General features: G+C 41.7%; 1 protein-coding gene across 1 annotated transcript in view; it reads right to left on the reverse strand.

Annotated features, from left to right (window-relative positions):
• Positions 1–21,066, reverse strand: part of LOC125892608 (cathepsin S-like) — an 853,108-nt gene that overhangs the window by 5,079 nt on the left and 826,963 nt on the right. Inside the window, exons 2-8 of the mRNA XM_049582639.1 lie at positions 16,914–16,971; positions 8,389–8,513; positions 8,156–8,278; positions 5,606–5,758; positions 3,779–4,006; positions 930–1,095; positions 678–780 (exon numbers count right to left, since the gene is read on the reverse strand). Coding sequence (XP_049438596.1) covers positions 678–780; positions 930–1,095; positions 3,779–4,006; positions 5,606–5,758; positions 8,156–8,278; positions 8,389–8,513; positions 16,914–16,932 — 917 coding nt within the window. The 5' untranslated portion in view covers positions 16,933–16,971. The remainder of the gene's footprint in view (positions 1–677; positions 781–929; positions 1,096–3,778; positions 4,007–5,605; positions 5,759–8,155; positions 8,279–8,388; positions 8,514–16,913; positions 16,972–21,066) is intronic.

Consider the following 21,066-nt stretch of genomic DNA (forward strand, 5'->3'; position numbering starts at 1 on the left):
GCACCAAGCTGCTCTCAGTTCTTCATTAGGAGTCAGTACCCACACCCTGCGCAACAGGTTATCTGAATCACCCTCCAATCAGCTCTGGGGAGCTGTGATATCAAACTGAAATGAATTTAAGAAAGTGCCAAATAATGAGGGGCTTGCTTTTAAAGCCATAAACAACATGTTAGGACAGGTTAATCAGAGTATGCACGGCTGCATGTGAACAGGAGTATTAGTGGAATAAAGACAGCTGAGTAGGATAATTATCATTTCAGAATAAGGGCAAAACTGGAATATTTAGTGCATGCAGAATAAAGGAAACCTATGGAGGAACACGCTGCGTGCTGAGACCCTCAAGATCAGGAAGTTGTTTTTCATGCAGTAAGTGATGAGAAATGAAACTCCTTCTGTTCTATGACACACACTGTTTCTGTGATTCAGAGCGACCTCACAGTGTGAGTTAACATTTGCCTGAGAGACAGCTGTTTGTGCAATTTTAAATCTGGTTCAACCACTAAACTCACATCAGCAAAAAATCCCAAACCCCTCTGTGCCTGTTGACACAGTGTTCTCTACCGCACAGCTCCGACTTCCCTGTTTAACTTCCCCCCATCACACAGAGGAGGAACATACACAAGCTGAATATGTATGTATGTATGTATGTATGTATGTATGTGTGGTCTAGATCTCACCTGTTCTTCACCAGCCAGTAGTCGGCTCCGTCCAGCGTGCCGTAGCCAACAACTAACACCCCATGGTTCACTTTCTGTGTGCAGCTCGGGTCATCGTACACTCCTGATGGAAACAGTCAAAATAATAATAAATACATCTCGTTATATTCATGCTTTAAAAAAACCTTTTGTAGAAACTTGTAAGCCAGTAATTAAAGGAACAGTGTGTCAGACATTGGGAGATTTAGTGGCGTCTAGCAGTGTGTACCATACCACTTCTGAAGAAAGCAAATCTGGGCCGTGTGGCGTCAATTCCCACTGAAATGGGTCCGATGGTGGCGACCCCCTCCTTCAGAGTCCCCTCAGTCTGGTCAGGCAGGAAGCTGTAATTGGAGCAGTTGGCGGCGCGGTACGTGGGGTTGTAGCGGCACTGCTGTGACTGAAGTTAGAGGACAAACTGAGGTTAAAACTGATTATTTAAACTGTGTGAAGTATTCCTGACCGTACTGAAGACAGCACCACAAACTGTCCATGTTTGTAAAATACTGAGTTATTCTTTTGGTCTTTTTCCCAGCAGCTGGTTTTGATGTTGATGCTCCAGCAGGTGAGCCACACACTGACTCTCACACTGACTCTCACACAGAAACACAAGTCTCTGTGCTTATTAAGAGAATATTTCACATCACTGATGGAATTTTTATGTTTTTCGGGTGAATTAGAGCCACAACACCTCCGCGAGGCTGGAACAGTCTGTCGGATCGGCTCAGAACTGCCCTCCTCCTCCACACAAACACCAACAACAGCGAACCAGATGAAGCCTGGAGGACAAACACGTTGTCCGCTCCGATTAATTTATTGTTGCTCCAAAGAGACATTAAGAGCAGACCACAGACAAGTGAGAAGAGTGTTGCAGTCTACAGCCCGAAGGGTCGGACTTAACTTGTTGTACACCCACATTGTTGTCTCATAGAGAGATTTGTTCACTGTAAACCTGAGTGCAAACTCAGACTTCCTCCATGTTTCCACTGAAAACACCATGTTTTCATTTACTGCAAAAATCTGTCCTTGTCCGCAACTTCCTGTTTGACTTTTGGGCTGAAGCCTTCATCAGAGAACAACAATCATCCTTTTACAGGATGAAGGAGTGAGATATTAACGCTTGTGTGCAGAACAACTGACCAGTGACAGTTTGTGCAGCTGTCATGTTTTCACTCTGCAGCCAAACACAACTCTGCAGCATCGTTTGTAAAACTGCAGCTGATGATTGTTTTCATTATTGATTCATCTGCTGATAATGTTCTCGATTAATTGATTAACTGTGTGTTCAATGAATATCAACAAATGGTGACAAATGTGAATCACACCAAGTTCCCAGAGTTGGAGGTCGTGTCTTCAAACGTCTTGTTTGGTCCGACCAAAAACATTTCTGCTCTGCCGTCACAGAAAACGAGCAAAGATTCATATTTGTGAAGTTTGAATGTTAAATACAATCAAACACAAACAAGACGTTTCGCCGGAATTCATGTGCTGAGAAACAGCAGATGAGAAAACGATCTGATGATGAGGTCCTTCAAGTCGTGCAGAATTTTTTTCTAAAGTGAAACCAGCATTTTTGCTCCCATACAATCATGAGTCATGCTACTGTGTGACACCTTGTGTTCTTACTGACATGTTTTGTCACGATGAAGCAGTGAGTCCACGTCAGCCACAACAGTCCACATTTATCCATCAGTGTTACACTCACACGTCTATTGTAGACAATTCGGCATCAAGGAAACAGGCAGAAAGTTGGAGGATTTACAAAAGAAATAACCGCAGGTTATATTAATATTAATTCATTCATTCATTTAAAGAATTAATGAAAGAATTGATAAATGGACTTGGACAAACGTGATTGTCCCATTTTACCTGAACATGCCATCAGAGTGTTTGAATGTCTTAAATTAATTTATTCTGCATCAAATTTTCTTCATAGAAATACAGCAGAGATCCACAACAAGTTATAAAAGTAACACTCAAGGTCATCTTCAGAGTTTGAGGGAAATGTTTTGGTAATCTACCAAAAAGTGTCCTGAACTAACTACTAGACTAGACTGTGTTATATGTAAACCTCAGCAGCTTCAGGTGTCAGGTGTTTCTGAATAAATCTAACATTTGTTAGGTTGAATTTTGTTTCTGCAAAAACTTGCTAAACTTTTTCAGCAGAGAGTTGAATTGAAGATGACGATGACCTGGCTGCAAACAGTCCAACTGCAGCAGCAGCAAACACCGCTGTGCCTCTGCAGAGTTTACACACACACACACACACACACACACACGACCGTCTTTCAAAGAGTGTGTGAAATGAAATTCCTTCAATAAAACTGTTTTAATAACAGATTCAGATTGTTTCAAAAGAGTGAATCAAAACACTTAGAGGCTGTTTACACGTTGCTGGCTATTTTCATAAACGGACATTTCACCGTCTCCATTTTCAAAAAGATCTTCGTTTACACTTACCCGTGTATATATACACAAGAGCATGCCAAACCTGTAGGTGGCAGTGTAACGAGAAGCTCAAGCCTTCCATGTATCCATTGTCACCATAGCAACATAGGTTGCACTTTTGACACAGGCGCAAGTTAAGGCGCATACTGTGACGTCGGCTGCCTTTATCTCCATTTATCTCAGTTTACATGCAAACGCGCAACCGGAGTTTTCCAAAATCTCCACTCTGGCCGGAGTTTTTAGAAAGACTCGTTTTCAGAGGAGAAATCTCCGTTTGCGTGTAAACGAAGGGCACAAACGAAGGAAGATATCTCTGTTTATCAAAATCACTGTGTACATGTAAACGGCCTCTTGGACTTCAAAGAAATAAAAAGACAAACTGGGAGAAATATGATTTTTTTTTTTTAGTTTAGACTTTGTGTTATAATTTCTTGTTTGGAATGAGGACAGATGCATAAAAGTGTGTGTGTGTGTGTGTGTGTGTGTGTGTGTGACAACTGACCTTTACCTATTGTTTTTTTTCCCACATACTTTCCTTCCCATCTTAAAGTGACTCTCTGGACTTTAAGTTAATGCATTTTTAACTCTCTTTTGATGCATGTTTGAGCTGCAGCAGGACTGAAGCGGTTCCTCACCTGTACGCCCGTGTACGGGTATGAAGAGTCGGAGTCGATGCCCTGGTTGTCGATGACGTACTGGAAGGCTCTGTGCATGAGGCCACCGTTGCAGCCGTGGTTTCCGTATTTGCCTGAACAGTCCACCAGGTTCTGGGGGCTCAGGTCCACCAGCTTCCCTGTTGTCTTGGCTAACTGGCCCTCCAGGGCCCCGGCAGCACTGAAGGCCCAGCAGGAGCCACACGAGCCCTGGATGTAAACCAGCAATGTTACTCTGATGTCATAAACAGTGTGTTTTTTCTTTTCTTTATTAGCTGCAGAGTTAGATGAAACACTTCACATCTCAGCGTTTGGCAGAACAACAGGAGTTTGTGAAGACGGAGCCAGCCGAGGTTAAAGAAGAGGTTAAAGAACTCTGCCGACTCTTTGGGGAAATTTCCTTGTTTGCCTGATATATCTCACATGTTGCACAGAACACAAGGAATCCCAGAATCAATACTTGTGAGTCTCTGTTTGGATGAAACTCATCTGAGCTACACCAGCTCTTCTTCTCCTTCGTCTTCAATGTAAAACTTCTTTGCAGATTTTGAAACAATTTAAAATACAACTTTTCTTATTTCTGACTTTTCTCAACAAAATCTTAAGAGTCAGTTTGTGAGAAAAACATCATCAATTAATGATTATTCAGTAAAGTGAGCCAGAGTTCAGTAGATTTATCAGGTTTATGTGTTTTGTCGATTCTTGTGCCGTCCAACTTTTTTACCACATTTGTCTGTTTAACTTGAGAAGATGAAGCTGTGTGAAATAATAATTAATGCAACAAACAGGCCCCATGATGCATGTGTTATTTATAGACATGGCTGTTTTGGGCTGAAGCATATTTTTAAACAGTCCAGATGAAATAGAATATTGATATATTTTTGAGTGAAACAGGATCTGCAGCTGGGACATAACGTTGGGAGGAATTGGGCGTGTCATAACAGTGGGGAGGTTTCCAGTCACAGTGAAGTGGAGCTACAGTCCCAGCTGGACGAGGACATCTAACTGGCCTACTGTCCTTGTCCCAGTATACAAGCACGGGAGGGGAATCCATTTATTGAGCCAAGTATGTGCGACTCCTCTACGATAGGTGGAGATATGCCCCCTTTCAGCTTGTTAGTATTGGACCTTTTTCCTGTTGACCTATTACGTCACAGACCAAACAATGGACAAACAAGTTAGCTACGGTTAGCTAGCAGCTAACTGCTACCATGGTGGACAACTTTACAGCTCTGTACATTTGGTCCGTCCAAAAAGTCACGGCTCTGGATGTAGATTTCTCCATGTTGTTACCGGCTTCTTCTTCTCTTACACATTTAATGCTATTGGACTTCCGGGTCAAAGCCCGGGGCGGAAACTGTGGAGCATGCTCAGAGCGCCTCGGCCAGTTTGGGTCTGATTGACTGTACACATGCAGGAGGAACTCCACTCATAAAGAACTTTATAATTTCAAACTCACAAGGTGCAGCAATGAATAAAACACATCTTTAACTTTTGTCACCATGAGTAAATAAAAAGTGATGTCACTTTCAAAACTGAGATCAACAGATCAAAAAAACAGAAACACAACAGCAGTTGGATGGTGAGCTCTGTGTGTTAACAAGTGTCAGGAAGTGATTTTCAGCTGCAAAAACAAAGTGGATGTGGCAAACCAGTGGCTGTGGTGATGACTTCCTGTCTAGAAGTTGGAGGACTAAGAGCAGGAGGAATGAGTGGGGCGATGACTGTGATGTTCCACAGTTTCAATCTGCTGACTGATGTTCAGTTACATGAGTCACTGATGGAAACAGAGTGTGTGTTTTTCTTTACCTGCTTCTTGACGCTGGTGACATAGCCCTTCTCTCTCCAGTCCACTGCGTCTGGAACATCAGCGCCTGACGCCCCTGTGAAGGCAGATGGTGCCCTCTGGATGTCAGTGGGAGGACTGAGCGTGGCATAAAACTGCCTGATCTCCTCTGGAGTCTGTCAGGAAGCAGATAACAGCAGGACTGTAAAGACAACTATTAAAGGACAGAGGTCTTTTTAACAGGTGAAATGTAAGTTTATGAATCTGACTGGACTGAAATCCACGGAGCCTGAACAGTGACAGGAGGTGTTGGCATTAAAAATAAAATCTGTCATTGAAAAAGGAAGAAAAATTCCACTCAAGAATAAAACACAGGTATTAAAAATGTATTTATTTTATTTAGATATTTTTGCTTTTTGGTGTGTTTTCAGCTACAGTTTTTAGATTTTTACTTTATGTCACTTTTTTTGTTTTTAGTGTACTTCTTCCTTTTTCACACCATCATTAACAGAAAGTTGAAAATGAACACAACCCAAGGTCACGTCTTCACATTTGAAAAGACGGAAACAGAAAGTGTTTGGCATTTTTAAGAAGTGACATAAGTTATGAATTGATAATCAAAATAGTTTCAGATTAATTTTCTGTTTATCGACGTACTGTTGCAGCTCAGAATTAAAATCTAATGGATGCTAATGTGCTGTAAAATCTGTCACTTCGATCTGTAAAATTTCATCTTTGGTTCTGAATCTTTTTTGTATTCTTTGTAAAAACATTTGTAAAAAGGTCGTGATACTTAACCAACCGTCTTAAAACCTGGGTTGGCATCAAGGACACAGCACTTAGTTAGTTCAGTCCGTTCTCATTTACTGTTCATTTCAAATATTTTCCCAGAAAAGTAATGCACCCAAATTCATACTTTTCCCTTGTAATTTGAAGTGCTGCAAAACTGGTGCACAAGGCACAAAGACATGGACTTTCCCTCGAGATTTACCTCTGGAGACACGTGTTCGCAACCGTGTAAAGTTTGAGTGAAGTCATTTACAGGTACGTCCTCGCCATGGTCCTTTTCCTAAACCTAACCTCTGTAACTTTATGTTAATTATGTAACTGTACATTAAGGACGTAGCGACATTAGTGGAGCACAAATTTGTAGAATATCATACAAACTGTTTTGTGAGGACACAATGGTTGGTTTCATTCTTACCTTTTGAAAAGAACCTACTCAGTCACCATAAGTAATTATTTGTGTAACTCGCATTACCTGTGGTGTACCACAGGGTTGTGTTTTAGGTCCCATTTTATTTTCTGTCTACATGTTTCCATTTTGTTGAGATTGTAGATTCATGTAGGGTGGATGATAAGTTCACAAAGTTCACGATTCTACATTGCACTCGAACTTTTAATCAGAGCTGTTGAAGTGATAGCTCTCAGCTGTGAATGAAGATCAATAAACTCAAATTCAGTTACTGAAGAACGTCGGACACAGATTGTGTGAGGCAGGTTAAAGGACATAAACCAGACACCAGTTAGTTAATATTCCATTCTGAGTCCTTCAGTCATTCCTTAATTTAGAGGCAGAACACACTGCAGGCTGCTGAGAGTGGAAATCATCTCATTACTTCAGAGAAGCCTGAAAGGCCAGAGCCAAAAACTACAGTGTCAGAGAGAGTCCAGTCAGACCAGAGGAAGGGCCAAAGAGGAGGAAGATAAAATTTACATTCTGCATGATGTTAAAACAACCATATGGTCATTTATGTCCTGATGATCTGAAACAGTTAAAGCTGCTTTAATAACAGGGTTTTACAGTCATAATGTTTCATGCGAAACTAATTATTTTAGTCGACTGTTTACAAAACTCGTGCAGAAAAAGAGTGTAGTTTCACTTTTTAAAAGGGCTCAGTTCGATCCCGGGCGTGGGAGCCCTTCTGTGTGGAGTTTGCATGTTCTCCCCGTGTCAGCGTGGGTTCTCTCCGGGCACTCCGGCTTCCTCCCACAGTCCAAAGACATGCAGATTGGGGACTAGGTTAATTGATAACTCTAAATTGTCCGTAGGTGTGAATGTGAGCGTGAATGGTTGTCTGTCTCTATGTGTCAGCTCTGCGATAGTCTGGCGACCTGTCCAGGGTGAACCCTGCCTCTTGCCCGATGTCAGCTGGGATAGGCTCCAGCCCCCCCGCGACCCTCAAGAGGATGAAGCGGTTAGAAGATGAATGAATGAATATATATATATATATATATATATATATATATGTATATATGTGTAAAACATATATGCATTTAATTTGATTACCACAAACACACTGACAGAAAGCTAACACAGAGTAGAGTTTTTGGAGCCTCAGATTTCCTGCTGCTGTCAGCTCTGTAGCAGATATAAAAATATACCTGACGATACTTCATTATAATGATTAGCTGCAGGGCTTCAAAGTTCAACCTGGTCAAACTGTATCTAGTCTCTTTGCCAGTGACCTTCCACCGTTAACACAGTGTCATTAATAAATTACTGTGCTGATCATAAATCAATCAAACTTTTTCTCCTTAGGTAAAAGCAGCAGAGCGAGCGAGTGTCTCACCAAGTCTCCCATGTGATTCATGCCCAGTTCGTAGGTGTGAAGCCCCATCGAGGCCTCCAGGTTGTGCATGGTAATGAGCAGGAGGTTCTTCTCCCACAATTCCCTGCGGCGCACATCCTCCACCTCAACACAAAGACACAGAGAGAGAGTGCAGGAGGTCAGTATGATAAATCTCATATACGGACTCTGCGCCTACAAACACCAGAGAAAACATGCATATTGTTATCTCACACCTCATTTTGGTACGTCTTCTCGTGCGTCTTCTTCCACAGCTCCCAGTGGACGTCCAGCCGGCTGTCAAACATGGCTGCTGCCCCGACACACAGGGAGACGAGCAGCAGGCTGCCCAGCATCATGCCTGTAAACACACACAGGGACCACAGCAGAAGTCAGGATGTCGTCTGACCTTTGAGGAGACGGCTGCTCGCTAACACGCCGAGAAAACAAAGCACCCCGGCAGAGATCAGACCTCCAGTCAGAAACATACGAGATAAACGTGTTGGCTTCATAAAACCCACACAGAGAGGATCAACGTGTCAGCGGCTGCAGGGAGGATCACTGAGGACGACACTATGTTTTCACAGGATGGATTCAGAAGTCAGAAGACAGAGAAGATACAAATCTCTCCTCACTGTTTGTTCGTTTAAGATCCTGACACATGATTTTATTATTATTATTTCTCCTTTATGAGTCAATCATTCACTAAACCCTCCAAGTCTGCAAATCAAAAACCAACATTTTTCCTTCATCTGCCAAATTCTCATGGGTTCATCCTGGAGTCCAAGTTTGTGCCAAATTTTAAGAAATTCCCCAAAAGTGTTCTTGAGATATTGTGTTCATGAAAATGAGATGGATGCAAGGACACAGTGACCTTTGACCTCCAAAATCTAAATCTAAATCTTGACGACACATTCACGAGAATGAGAAGGACAAGGTCACAGTGACCTTCGACCTATGTCCACCAAAACATAGTCACTTCATCATTGAGTTCAAGTGGACGTTTGTGCCAAATTTGTATAAAGTCTCTTCCGTTCTTGAGATATCGCCTTCACAAGAATGAGATGGACAGATGGACGCATGGACTGACAACCCAAAAACATAATGCCTCTGCTCATGGCTGTCCCTGGCACATAGGCATAAAAACCCTTAAAATTCTACCTTATCAACACACTCATTTCATTTCTGGGGTGACACATTATTTTTAAAGTATGTACATGTATTAAAAAACATGATTCATAAAATGATTTGATCTGCTTACATTTTCTTTCTACTTCTAAACTTGTCCTGTGTCAGACATCAGCCTCGTCCCACTGAAGACTTCACAACTTCAGACATTTTAAAACATGTGTTTAAAGTTTATAAAATCTAAAACTAAGTACTGATACTATCAGTGTGCAAATGTACTGCTGTAATCACCTTTGTTTTAAAATACATTTCCTATGAAAGTGTTGGCCCTTTAGAGATGAGTCCAGATTTCTGTCGTAGCAGGTGTGTCTCAACCGTAACAGGTCGACTCTGTAGCTCCTTCAAACCCAAATTGAAAATGAATGATGGTTTAAAAATAAGTATTTTGATCAGCGTTAAGACAAAAATACAATTTCTCTACACGACTGCTGTAAAATCACTGAATATATAACTTCAGCTCCGTCACATCTGACCTCTGACCTCCATCCTGTGTGATATTCAATAAATAAATCACTGTGATGTCGTCCCGTCACAAAGTTTAATAGTTGAGACTTTGATCTTTCCAAATGAGACTGACAGAAAAGCAAAAATTTAAAATTAAGGTTTTGTCCCAGTTCTCAAGAATGAGAATAATATTTTGTGCTCTGGTTTGAGCACACAAACCTGAAAACCAGCCGACTGACTTCACTCTGTCTCTGTGACGCTCATCATGTCCAGCTCTTGCTGACGCTGCGTGCCTGTTCGTGCCTGTTCGTGGCTGTTCGAGGCTGTGGTTAACGCTGATGGTATTTTAGATTACACGACACTGTTTTGAACATTCTCATCACCCACATGTCATCTGACTGATACCTCTCCAAGTCTTAAAGGGGAACTACGCCAAAGTTCAGACACATTATTCCTGTGGTCTGAGACAGTCCACGACTTTAAGTAACCATGAACAACTGTCTCCCAGATTCAAAAACTAGAGTACTGAAACTCAAATGTGTGATGTCATGGAGTATTAAGTGTGGAGCAGCTCTATAGACAGTTAATGGTTAAATGATGACACAGACGGGAATGTTCTTAACATATGGAAACATTTTCTCTTTCAGAGCTGAGATCTCAGATAAAGATCATCTGGGTATGAAAAAGACATCAAACAAAATCAGGCTCCCATTCACTGTCTACGGAGCAGCTCCACACTTTAAACTCTGGAAGCTGGAATTCCACTGGATGCGTGTGGAACGGCTGCGCTGATTATCTGCTGTGTGCTCTGCCGTCCGTCAACATCTGCGGGAGCCACAAGGACCCACGAGATCTCACAAATTCATCACGGAATGACGTCTGAAAACCTCTGACCTGTTGACTTCAGGCCTGCCTCCGCCCATTATGACGTTTTCAAGGTGTAGTGCAGGGAAATATGATCCACTGTGAACACTGTGTATTTTATTTTGAAAATTATTATTTGGTTTTATTTTGTTGTGTGCACGACTTCCTGCCCTGCACGATCTGCTCTGTGCTGAATTGCTGCGTTGTGCTCTGGCGTCTGGCAAAAATAGAAGTCCTGCGTATCTGTTGCGGAGGGCTCCGGAGCACCGCAGCTGTGACGGAGCCGGAACGCAGCACAGCCGCAGCCGGTGGAAACACACACATTGACTAGAACTGAAACGGATCGGCTCTGCTGCCGTGCCGGAGCGCAGACGCAACCAACACGCATCTGGTGGAATCTGGGGGTAAGACAACGGTCGGCAACCTGCTCTGCAGCCGCCCTTAAAGGGTGTTTCACATATAGTCCTCTTTAAATGAACTGAACTCTTAAAGTGCACCAAAAAGTGGACCAACAGAAAATGGTCTCAGTTCTTTAAATGTTCCCACTATAGCCTACATATAATATATATTGATATAGTCTAGTTTTTACTGTGGCGTGGTGCTGCAGTGAGGTCATGAAGCCCCTCGCTTTCACATGAACTTCTAATTGGAGGAAAACCTGTTTCTGTTTGATGTATTCTACGTTCCACATGTGGAGACGTGCAGTATCTTCCATAGATCAAACTACTCCTCGTCCTGCGTCGTGCAAGTGCTACAGTGGTTTTGTCTGTTTTTGTAGCGTCCCAGGTGAACGTCATGTGATCTAGAGGGCTGAACACAACGGCAAAGAGCCTGGAGCACTTTGTGTTCACAAGGCGCAGGTTCAGCAGACTTTACTCAGAACACCTCCCGAGTTGGTCTTTATTATTATTTTGTTCATAATTCATAATATTCATAGTTCATAATATAATGTTCATAGTTCATAATAATATCACTATTATTAGTATTTGACTTGTCATCAGTTACTTATGTACACTGTCACCTGTCATTGAGACTTCTGACAGCTGTCAATCAGCGGCTCAGTCATGTGATGTCTCTTCCACTGTGCAGAGGATTGTGGGTCAGAACAGCCAGTAAAGCGTGCTGCCTTACAACCTGCAACATGTGACCAGCTGCAGTAAAACATCCTGGTGTTTTTGGCGTACTGCATTTTACATACTCCATCTTGTCCTGGCATTCTAGTGTGGTAGTGTGGGGACTGGAACACACACTTCCTTCTCTAGTGTGTGACTCTGACAGAGATGAACTCATGGTCACTGATACTGATTACACTTCTCAAGGCGATGAAAATAACATAGTGGAAACCTTAGTTTAGTTGGTGTTCCCCTTTCACTGTGGGTGTGTGTTGATGAGCTCTGTGTGACAGTCAGCAGTTAAAGTATCACTTCCACATATTTCAAACTATTGAACTGCACATAAATCCCCAATGAGTCAACATCACAAGACCAGAACTGAAACTAATGAACAAGCCAGAAATTTGTCCAAACTCATCAGTGCTGTCGCTGAACATCAACTTCAGTCACTGTTTAATCAAACCATTGTTCAGAGGAGTGAGAGACAGAGTCAGTGTTTAATAAAGGAAGTAACACGAGCTGTTAATGTTCATCAACACTTGGGTTAGTTTAGTCTGAAATCAGTGTTCAGTATGTCGCCTGTCTAGTTTGACCTGATCTGCTGGATGAAAAACTTCAGTATAAAATCCAGGTGACTGTTAATCATGTGACACAAAGCAGACAATCAGAGTCACCTGATACCTGACTGAGTTACTGTCACAGGTACAGAGCACCAACATGAACCCAAATCTGCCTTCTACATTCATACAGAACCAGAAACTCAGGAACCTTTCAGTCGCTAACAGAACATGAGCTGAGTATAGATCAGGAACACGTCTCTGATTGGTCATTTATGTTTATCTTATTACTGATGTGCAGTGTTGAGGACTGGTGGTGAACTACGTGTTATTACACTGGTAGTTTAACTTCATTTTGCATCAGCTTGGTGGGAGTTAAACAACATTTCTATATTTGCAATGATTCAAGAAGTTAAAATTTCTTTTCTGGCATTTTTTTGTGTGGTTTAACTGAAGCTACAAACTGTTTGGAGTCATGAAAGGAACGGGACAGTTATTTACTTTTATTTTGCTTCTCTGCTGTGACTGAACCTCTGAACACAAACATCATCATCAGCATTATCAGTCATTATAATGAGTCATCCTGTCACTGTTACGCTGACGACACACAGATCTACTTGTCCTTTTAGCCAGATGATGTTCACTGTCTGAGCTCTTTAACGGAGTTCTTAACTTCTATCAAGGACTTTCTGCAGATTAAAGTCCAGCTCAGACCAAAGATCGATGACGAGATGAAACCATTTCACAACGTCACAGAGAAAAGTGTCAGCGGTGTGAAGTGGCCGGTCTGAGCTGGACTCAAGCCAGCTGATGGTGTCACCTAGGCCTGTCGCGATATGCGATAAGTCAGTTAATTGCATGGTAAATTTAAAGGGAGAGGGTAACTTTTACGGCCGTGATTGATTGCCATGTTCATGCGTGTTTGTTTTCCTCATCTCTCTCCACCAAAGAGACTGGACGACAAGAGCGTTCACTGCCGTGCATCGTCTGGCAGCCAGGTGAGTTGGTTCATTAGCATAATGAACAAGGGAAAGCTTTTGTCATCGAGTGTCTTTGTCTCTGTGGGAGGGGCGGGGCTATGGGCCACACACATACACAGTGCGATCTTCGTGAGGGGGAGACGAGGCGGAGAAGAAAACAGAGAGTTGAGCGTCAGAGAAAGACAGGGAACTTGTTCCTAAACCAAACACCATGGCCCCTGTGTGGGAGTGTTTTGGATTTAAACCAAATGACAGAGGGCAGCCCAGTAATGTGGACGAGCCGGTGTGTCGGGTTTGTTCAGACTTGAACTTTAACAGCCACATCAAATCAATAACATCAGCAGCTTTTTACCATCTAAAAAACATCGCCAAAATCAAAGGTATAGTGTCTAAACCTGACTTGGAGAGACTTATCCATGCATTTGTCTCTAGTAGGTTAGACTACTGTAACGGCCTGCTCACTGGCCTCTCCAAACGGGCCGTAAGACAGCTGCAGTACATCCAGAATGCTGCTGCTCGGGTCCTGACCAGAACCAGGAAGTACGAGCACATTAGTCCTGTGCTCAGGTCTCTACACTGGCTTCCTGTGGCTCAGAGAATAGACTTTAAAGCAGCTCTGCTTGTGTACAAGTCTCTCCACGGCCTAGCACCAAAGTACATCTCTGACATGTTAGTGCCATATGAACCATCTCGGACTCTGAGGACCTCAGGGACCAGCCTCCTGCTGGTGCCCAGAGTCAGGACTAAACATGGGGAATCAGGATTCCAGTTTTATGCAGCTAAAATCTGGAACAGTCTTTCTGAAGATGTGAGACAGGCCTCTACTCTGACAATGTTCAAATCTAGGCTCCAAACAGCTCTATTTCACTGTGCATATGACTGAAAGGATCTTATCTGCACTCTTCTCTTTTAAAGTTCATTTTATAATGATTATTTATGTTTTTATTTTGTATTGTGATTTTAATGCATTTTCTTGTTCTGTAAAGCACTCTGAATTACTTTGTGTACAAATTGTGCTCTACAAATAAACTTGCCTTGCCTTGCCTTGTTCTAAAACCATCTCAACAAAAAGAGCAAATACAACCAACTTAACTGCACACCTGAGAGTGAGAGACTGACAGTCTGTTTTGTTGTATTTATTTATTTATTTCAATATTTTTATGTGTTATTTCGGATATTTAAATTTTCTTTTTTGCATTCCTAAATAAATAAATACATTTTAAAATTAAATATATGTTTCTGTTTCTTTAAAAGGGTGTACTTGCATCAATATGTCTCTGTTATCATTATATAAGTTTAATAAATGGTCTAAAAACAACAAAATTACAACAGTAATAAAAATGATCTTAAAAGCACAATATTATCGCTTATCGCAATAATTTCTGACGCAATTAATCGCCCAGCAAAATTTGTTATCGTGACAGGCTCAGTGTCACCTGACACTCAGCTGGTCAAATGGCCGCCAGCTGGTTTTAAAGCATGTCACCTGCTTCACTGGCCAATCAGCTTGTAGCGAAGTCTGCTGGTCACGTCAAAATGACCACAGACGGCGTGTTGGCTGCTGCAGCGACCTGTGCTGTACTGACTCCTCTAGTTGACTTGATGTGAACCTGCAGGTTTTTACAACGCTGCAGAACAAAGTGTCGACAGTAGTTCTTTGTTTTAACTCGTCTCATTGCAAATCTTTTGTTTGAAATAATCTCTGACCCTGATCACCGAAAAAACTAATCACTGGTAACTAATAAATGTTCTCAAGCGCATGACCTGTTTTTTTCCTTTTAATGTCTGACTGGTTCTTTGTGATTTGTAACTGTTGTGTTTTATTTCCTTTTGTTCTGTTTTCACCTCGGCACACACTGGTTTTCTATCTTATTGTTGTTTTATGTTTATGCACTTTGTGAAGCACTTTGGAGCCCTGTTTAGATTAAGTGCTATACAAATAAAGTAATTGTTATTATTATTAGATATATTTTATTTTATCTTACTTTCATTTTTACTGTTTACAATCAGCACTCAGGTGAAATATCAGTATACGTTGAGCTGTACAGTGCTTATACCTCCAGTGTTCATCAGCCTGTCCTTTATCATACGTTGTTTTTTTACTGCTCACTTATTATATTCTTCTGCCTTTTTTCACCATTTACAAATTCTGTCATCTGTGTGTTTACTGTTTACTTCTTAGATTGATTTTAGTTTTTTACTGATGCTTCTTGTTTGCACTTTTCCTTCTGCTGCTTTGACGATGCACATTTCCCTGCTGTGGGAATAATAACGGATTATCTTCTCTCATCTTATTTTTTTGCATCAGAAGTATTTGGTTACTGCTATTTATGAACAAATGTTATGTGTTATTTTAGAAGCCACCTGTCTAGCTGAGTCATCCTCCCCCACCTGGACTCCAGTTTCTGATGGACATTGTGAACAAAACCAAAGCCGACATTTCTGTCACTTCTCCAACAGTGGAGATTTTTTCTTCTTTTTTTAACGTATGACACGTGGGCATTCTTTACCACAAACTCACCTGAGTGACATTTGACTTTTTTGTGTTATATTTAGTCATAATTCTGTGTTTCTTGTCAGTTTGATCACTTTGAACATTTTCTGAGCAGCTTTAATGAACCAAACTACATTTCTCTCAGGGGAGCACTGCTGTAGTTCAGGTGTGTCCAAAATCAGGCCCAGGGGCCAACTGTGGCCCACAGACCAGTTTCAAACGGCCCTCAGCTTGACTTTCAAAATACAATATACAGTATGTGGCCAACCACACAGTGTAAGATATGAAGCAATCGAGCACTTTGCATTTTATCTGTTCGCCTCACAACAGCAGGACTGTCTGTCACACAGTGTGTAGACGTACATCAAAAGGGAACGACGCAGGTGGAGTGTGTTTCATGATCAGACGGTGAAGTAGGTGATTTAAACAGACACATTTATCACAGACGTGGGTCTTAGCGGGGCAACAATAAAAAGACAATAAAAACACAGCAGATAAAGCCGTGACATGAGCAAGAAGTTAAAAGTACAAAACTGTTCCTGCCTGTAAACAAACACACACACATCTCCTGATCAGCAGACGTTTCCTGCTCTCTGTCGGACATTAACGCAGCAAAGGAGCGTGAAGTGAAGGGTGGAGAGACGCTTTGAGGAACAGAGTTTTACTAAAAGCTGAAAGTTTGTTTTGTCTGTTTCTGACTTTTTAATCATTAATCATTTAAAGACAGAAGCAGAGGCCCCCAGGTGTTTACACATGATGTTATCTGGCCCCCTTTATAGACGTTTGGACACCCCTGGTCTGAAGAGGAGCATCTGAACTGTTCAGAGAATAACCAGCTAAATACTAAAACACATTTAATCCTAAAGTCTTTATAGACACTCACAGTAACATTAAACCTCGGTTGAACACACTTATATCAACATTACAGGATCATTTTAATCCACCTGCACACACACACACACACACACTGCTGGTAAAACACAAAAACGAAAGTAAAAGTAAAGAAGAGTTAAATCTTTTTACTGACGGGTTTTCTTTGATAAAAAATGTCCTGACATTCAAATAAAATCAGAATCTGTTGATTCAAACTGATTAATGATTAATGAAAGATGTTAAACTAACCTCTGTCGGTCGGACTCATCGTCTGCTGCTGCTGCTGTGTGTGTGTGTGTGTGTGTGTCTGTGTGTGTCGCACCTCTGTGTGTGTGTCTGGTTTCCTGCTTGGTTTTTGTGAAGAAAGCGTCACATGATGTGTGTCAGCTCCTCTTCCTCTTTACACAAAAGCTGCGTTACATCACACTGATGTGTTCAGTGTTTCACCTGAAGACTGACAGCGCGCACACACACACACACACACAGAAGCAAATAAAGCAAATAAAGAAACACACACATTTAATCTCTCTATTTTTAAAGCCTCAGAGCCTCAAAGTGAACCAGAGAGTCTGACACCAATAGACAGAGTAAATTATCTTATTTATTGTCCAAACACAATAAAACAATAAGATTTATATTTAAAATAAAGTGTAGAGGCTCACCAGCGGCCTCTGGAGGTTGTGATGTGAAATACACCTCATGGTAAAACAAACGGAGGATTTAACAGGATGAAATGTCCCCTCAGAAGATTTATTTTGCTTTAAATCCTCAGTAAATGTCAGCAGAGTGAGGTCATGACATGTGTTGTGTGGAGAGTCGACCTGTTGTTCTGAGGGTGGAAACACTAAAATGAAACATTCCTCCAGTGAACATGTTGTTATGGATGTTATGAATATGTTTGAAGTTTCTACTGTAGAAGTCAAATTTGTGGTAATCAAAGCCGTTAAGAGTCATTGTTGAGGGACTGTGTGCTGCCAGTGTTTTATAAAAGGTGGTGCTGAGCTGTCAGCAGGCTGGTCTGACAGGCTGCAGGTTGGTGAACACACTTCCAAATTCACAGGAACAACACTGGAGACGTCTTATGATAGAGATGAACATTCAGTCCATGATCAGCTCTGATGGACATTCCTCCATCTGTTTCACTGTGTCATGTGATCAAACCTCACATGTCAGTCTCCTTCACTGTGACCATCCTGAGTCACACCTGTGTAGTAATGATGCTGCTGAATCAGACTCACCTGTCAGGTGGATGAGATGTCTTAGAACAGGAGAAGAGTTCACTGACACAGAGTTAAAAGAGACATAGACCTGTTGAGGGCATAAAGAAGTCTCAGATCTTTCAATTAAACTTGTGAAAAATGGGAGCAAAAACAAAAGTGTTATGTTTAATTTTTTTTTTTATAAAAAGTCATAAATGATAAAATGTGAGACCTCAGCTTTCATCAGGGGCCAAATGTTTCCGTCACTGCAATATATAACAGTTATTAAACAGTTACTAATGTGCTGCTGCCTGTCTCGACCAGCACACTCTTGTAAAAGAGATTTTTAATTTCAGTAATGTTTATATGTATATGTATATATATATATATATATATATATATATATATATATTATAGTGCACACTGAGTGCACAGTTGCCCACGTACAGTTTCACATGGTGTGATTGCAGATTAAATAGTCAACTGAACCCATTAAGAAGAGCAATGTATTCAGACAGAGTGTTTGTGAAGTTGATAGTACGATTGCTTTATTGAAAGTACAGCAGTACCATTGCCAATAGTGGGATAGTTAGTGGGCTAAAACTGTACATTAGAAGTTGAGGTAGCACGTTGAAAGGCAGATAGTTAAAGTGTTTATATGTTGTATTGACTTAAAAGTGGGGCGCACTGGTAGTTCACATGGGAAAGGTGCGGCTAGCCCTTGTTGCAGCAGCATACCATACCATGACTTAGTCATAGCAAACATTAGAAACAACACCAACATTGGTCCACAGGGGGAGCCACAGCGATCGGTCACATTTTAGCCATTTTGAAGCATTTTTCTGTTGTTATAGCGCCACCCAGTTGCCAATTAGAGTTAAATTTCTCCAGTCACCTTGAGGCGTCCTGTTCTACATATCTACCAAGTTTAGTAAAAATCCATATGGCGGTTAGGCCTAGATAAGAAATGAGTTCTCTAGCGCCCCCATTTTGTTTGATGGGCTCAATAATGGAGGGGTCCCCTCAGATTATGTGTGGTCATATGCCTACAAAGTTGCGTGGTGATGGGTGAAACCCTTGAGATGTTCTACACCTTTATGTGATGAGCCACGCCCTCCGCAATATTCATTGCCTTATAGAAGCTCAGTTTTAGTAAGTTTTCCAACTTTTGCCAAGAGGGAACTTTAGATATTGGTCCCTAGATTATGTTCACCCAGTTTCATGCAGATCGATCAAACTTCCTAGGAAGAGATCGATTTCAAGTGGAAAATCTATATAAGCGGAAGTTATGGGTTCTTGAGGCAAATGTGTTCCTCATGAGGAGAGGCATCTCTGTGCAAAGTTTCATGTCTCTACGACATACGGGGCATGAGATATGCCCATTCAAAGTGTGACATTTCAATGGGTTGCTATAGCGCCCCCCTTTGGCCAATTGATGTAATATTGCTTCATTGGCATCCTCCCATGACCCTCTACCACTGTGCCAAATTTCACATGGATTGACCAAGTCAGTGAGGAGAAAAACGTGGAACACACACACACACACACACACACACACACACACACACACACACACACACACACACACACACACACACAGAGTTTTCATCATTATATAGTAAGATGTATATACAGTACAGGCCAAAAGTTTGGACACACCTTCTCATTCAATGCGTTTTCTTTATTTTCATGACTATTTACATTGTAGATTCTCACTGAAGGCATCAAAACTATGAATGAACACATGTGGAGTTATGTACTTAACAAAAAAAGGTGAAATAACTGAAAACATGTTTTATATTCTAGTTTCTTCAAAATAGCCACCCTTTGCTCTGATTACTGCTTTGCACACTCTTGGCATTCTCTCCATGAGCTTCAAGAGGTAGTCACCTGAAATGGTTTCCAACAGTCTTGAAGGAGTTCCCAGAGGTGTTTAGCACTTGTTGGCCCCTTTGCCTTCACTCTGCGGTCCAGCTCACCCCAAACCATCTCCATTGGGTTCAGGTCCGGTGACTGTGGAGGCCAGGTCATCTGCCGCAGCACTCCATCACTCTCCTTCTTGGTCAAATAGCCCTTACACAGCCTGGAGGTGTGTTTGGGGTCCTTGTCCTGTTGAAAAATAAATGATGGTCCAACTAAACGCAAACCGGATGGGATGGCATGTCGCTGCAGGATGCTGTGGTAGCCATGCTGGTTCAGTGTGCCTTCAATTTTGAATAAATCCCCAACAGTGTCACCAGCAAAACACCCCCACACCATCACACCTCCTCCTCCATGCTTCACAGTGGGAACCAGGCATGTGGAATCCATCCGTTCACCTTTTCTGCGTCTCACAAAGACACGGCGGTTGGAACCAAAGATCTCAAATTTGGACTCATCAGACCAAAGCACAGATTTCCACTGGTCTAATGTCCATTCCTTGTGTTTCTTGGCCCAAACAAATCTCTTCTGCTTGTTGCCTCTCCTTAGCAGTGGTTTCCTAGCAGCTATTTGACCATGAAGGCCTGATTCACGCAGTCTCCTCTTAACAGTTGTTCTAGAGATGGGTCTGCTGCTAGAACTCTGTGTGGCATTCATCTGGTCTCTGATCTGAGCTGCTGTTAACTTGCCATTTCTGAGGCTGGTGACTCGGATGAACTTATTCTCAGAAGCAGAGGTGACTCTTGGTCTTCCTTTCCTGGGTCGGTCCTCATGTGTGCCAGTTTCGTTGTAGCGCTTGATGGTTTTTGCGACTCCACTTGGGGACACATTTAAAGTTTTTGCAATTTTCCGGACTGACTGACCTTCATTTCTTAAAGTAATGATGGCCACTGGTTTTTCTTTAGTTAGCTGATTGGTTCTTGCCATAATATGAATTTTAACAGTTGTCCAATAGGGCTGTCGGCTGTGTATTAACCTGACTTCTGCACAACACAACTGATGGTCCCAACCCCATTGATAAAGCAAGAAATTCCACTAATTAACCCTGATAAGGCACACCTGTGAAGTGGAAACCATTTCAGGTGACTACCTCTTGAAGCTCATGGAGAGAATGCCAAGAGTGTGCAAAGCAGTAATCAGAGCAAAGGGTGGCTATTTTGAAGAAACTAGAATATAAAACATGTTTTCAGTTATTTCACCTTTTTTGTTAAGTACATAACTCCACATGTGTTCATTCATAGTTTTGATGCCTTCAGTGAGAATCTACAATGTAAATAGTCATG

The sequence above is a fragment of the Epinephelus fuscoguttatus genome, linkage group LG8 (genome assembly GCF_011397635.1).
Source record: "Epinephelus fuscoguttatus linkage group LG8, E.fuscoguttatus.final_Chr_v1".
Classification (NCBI taxonomy): domain Eukaryota; kingdom Metazoa; phylum Chordata; class Actinopteri; order Perciformes; family Serranidae; genus Epinephelus; species Epinephelus fuscoguttatus.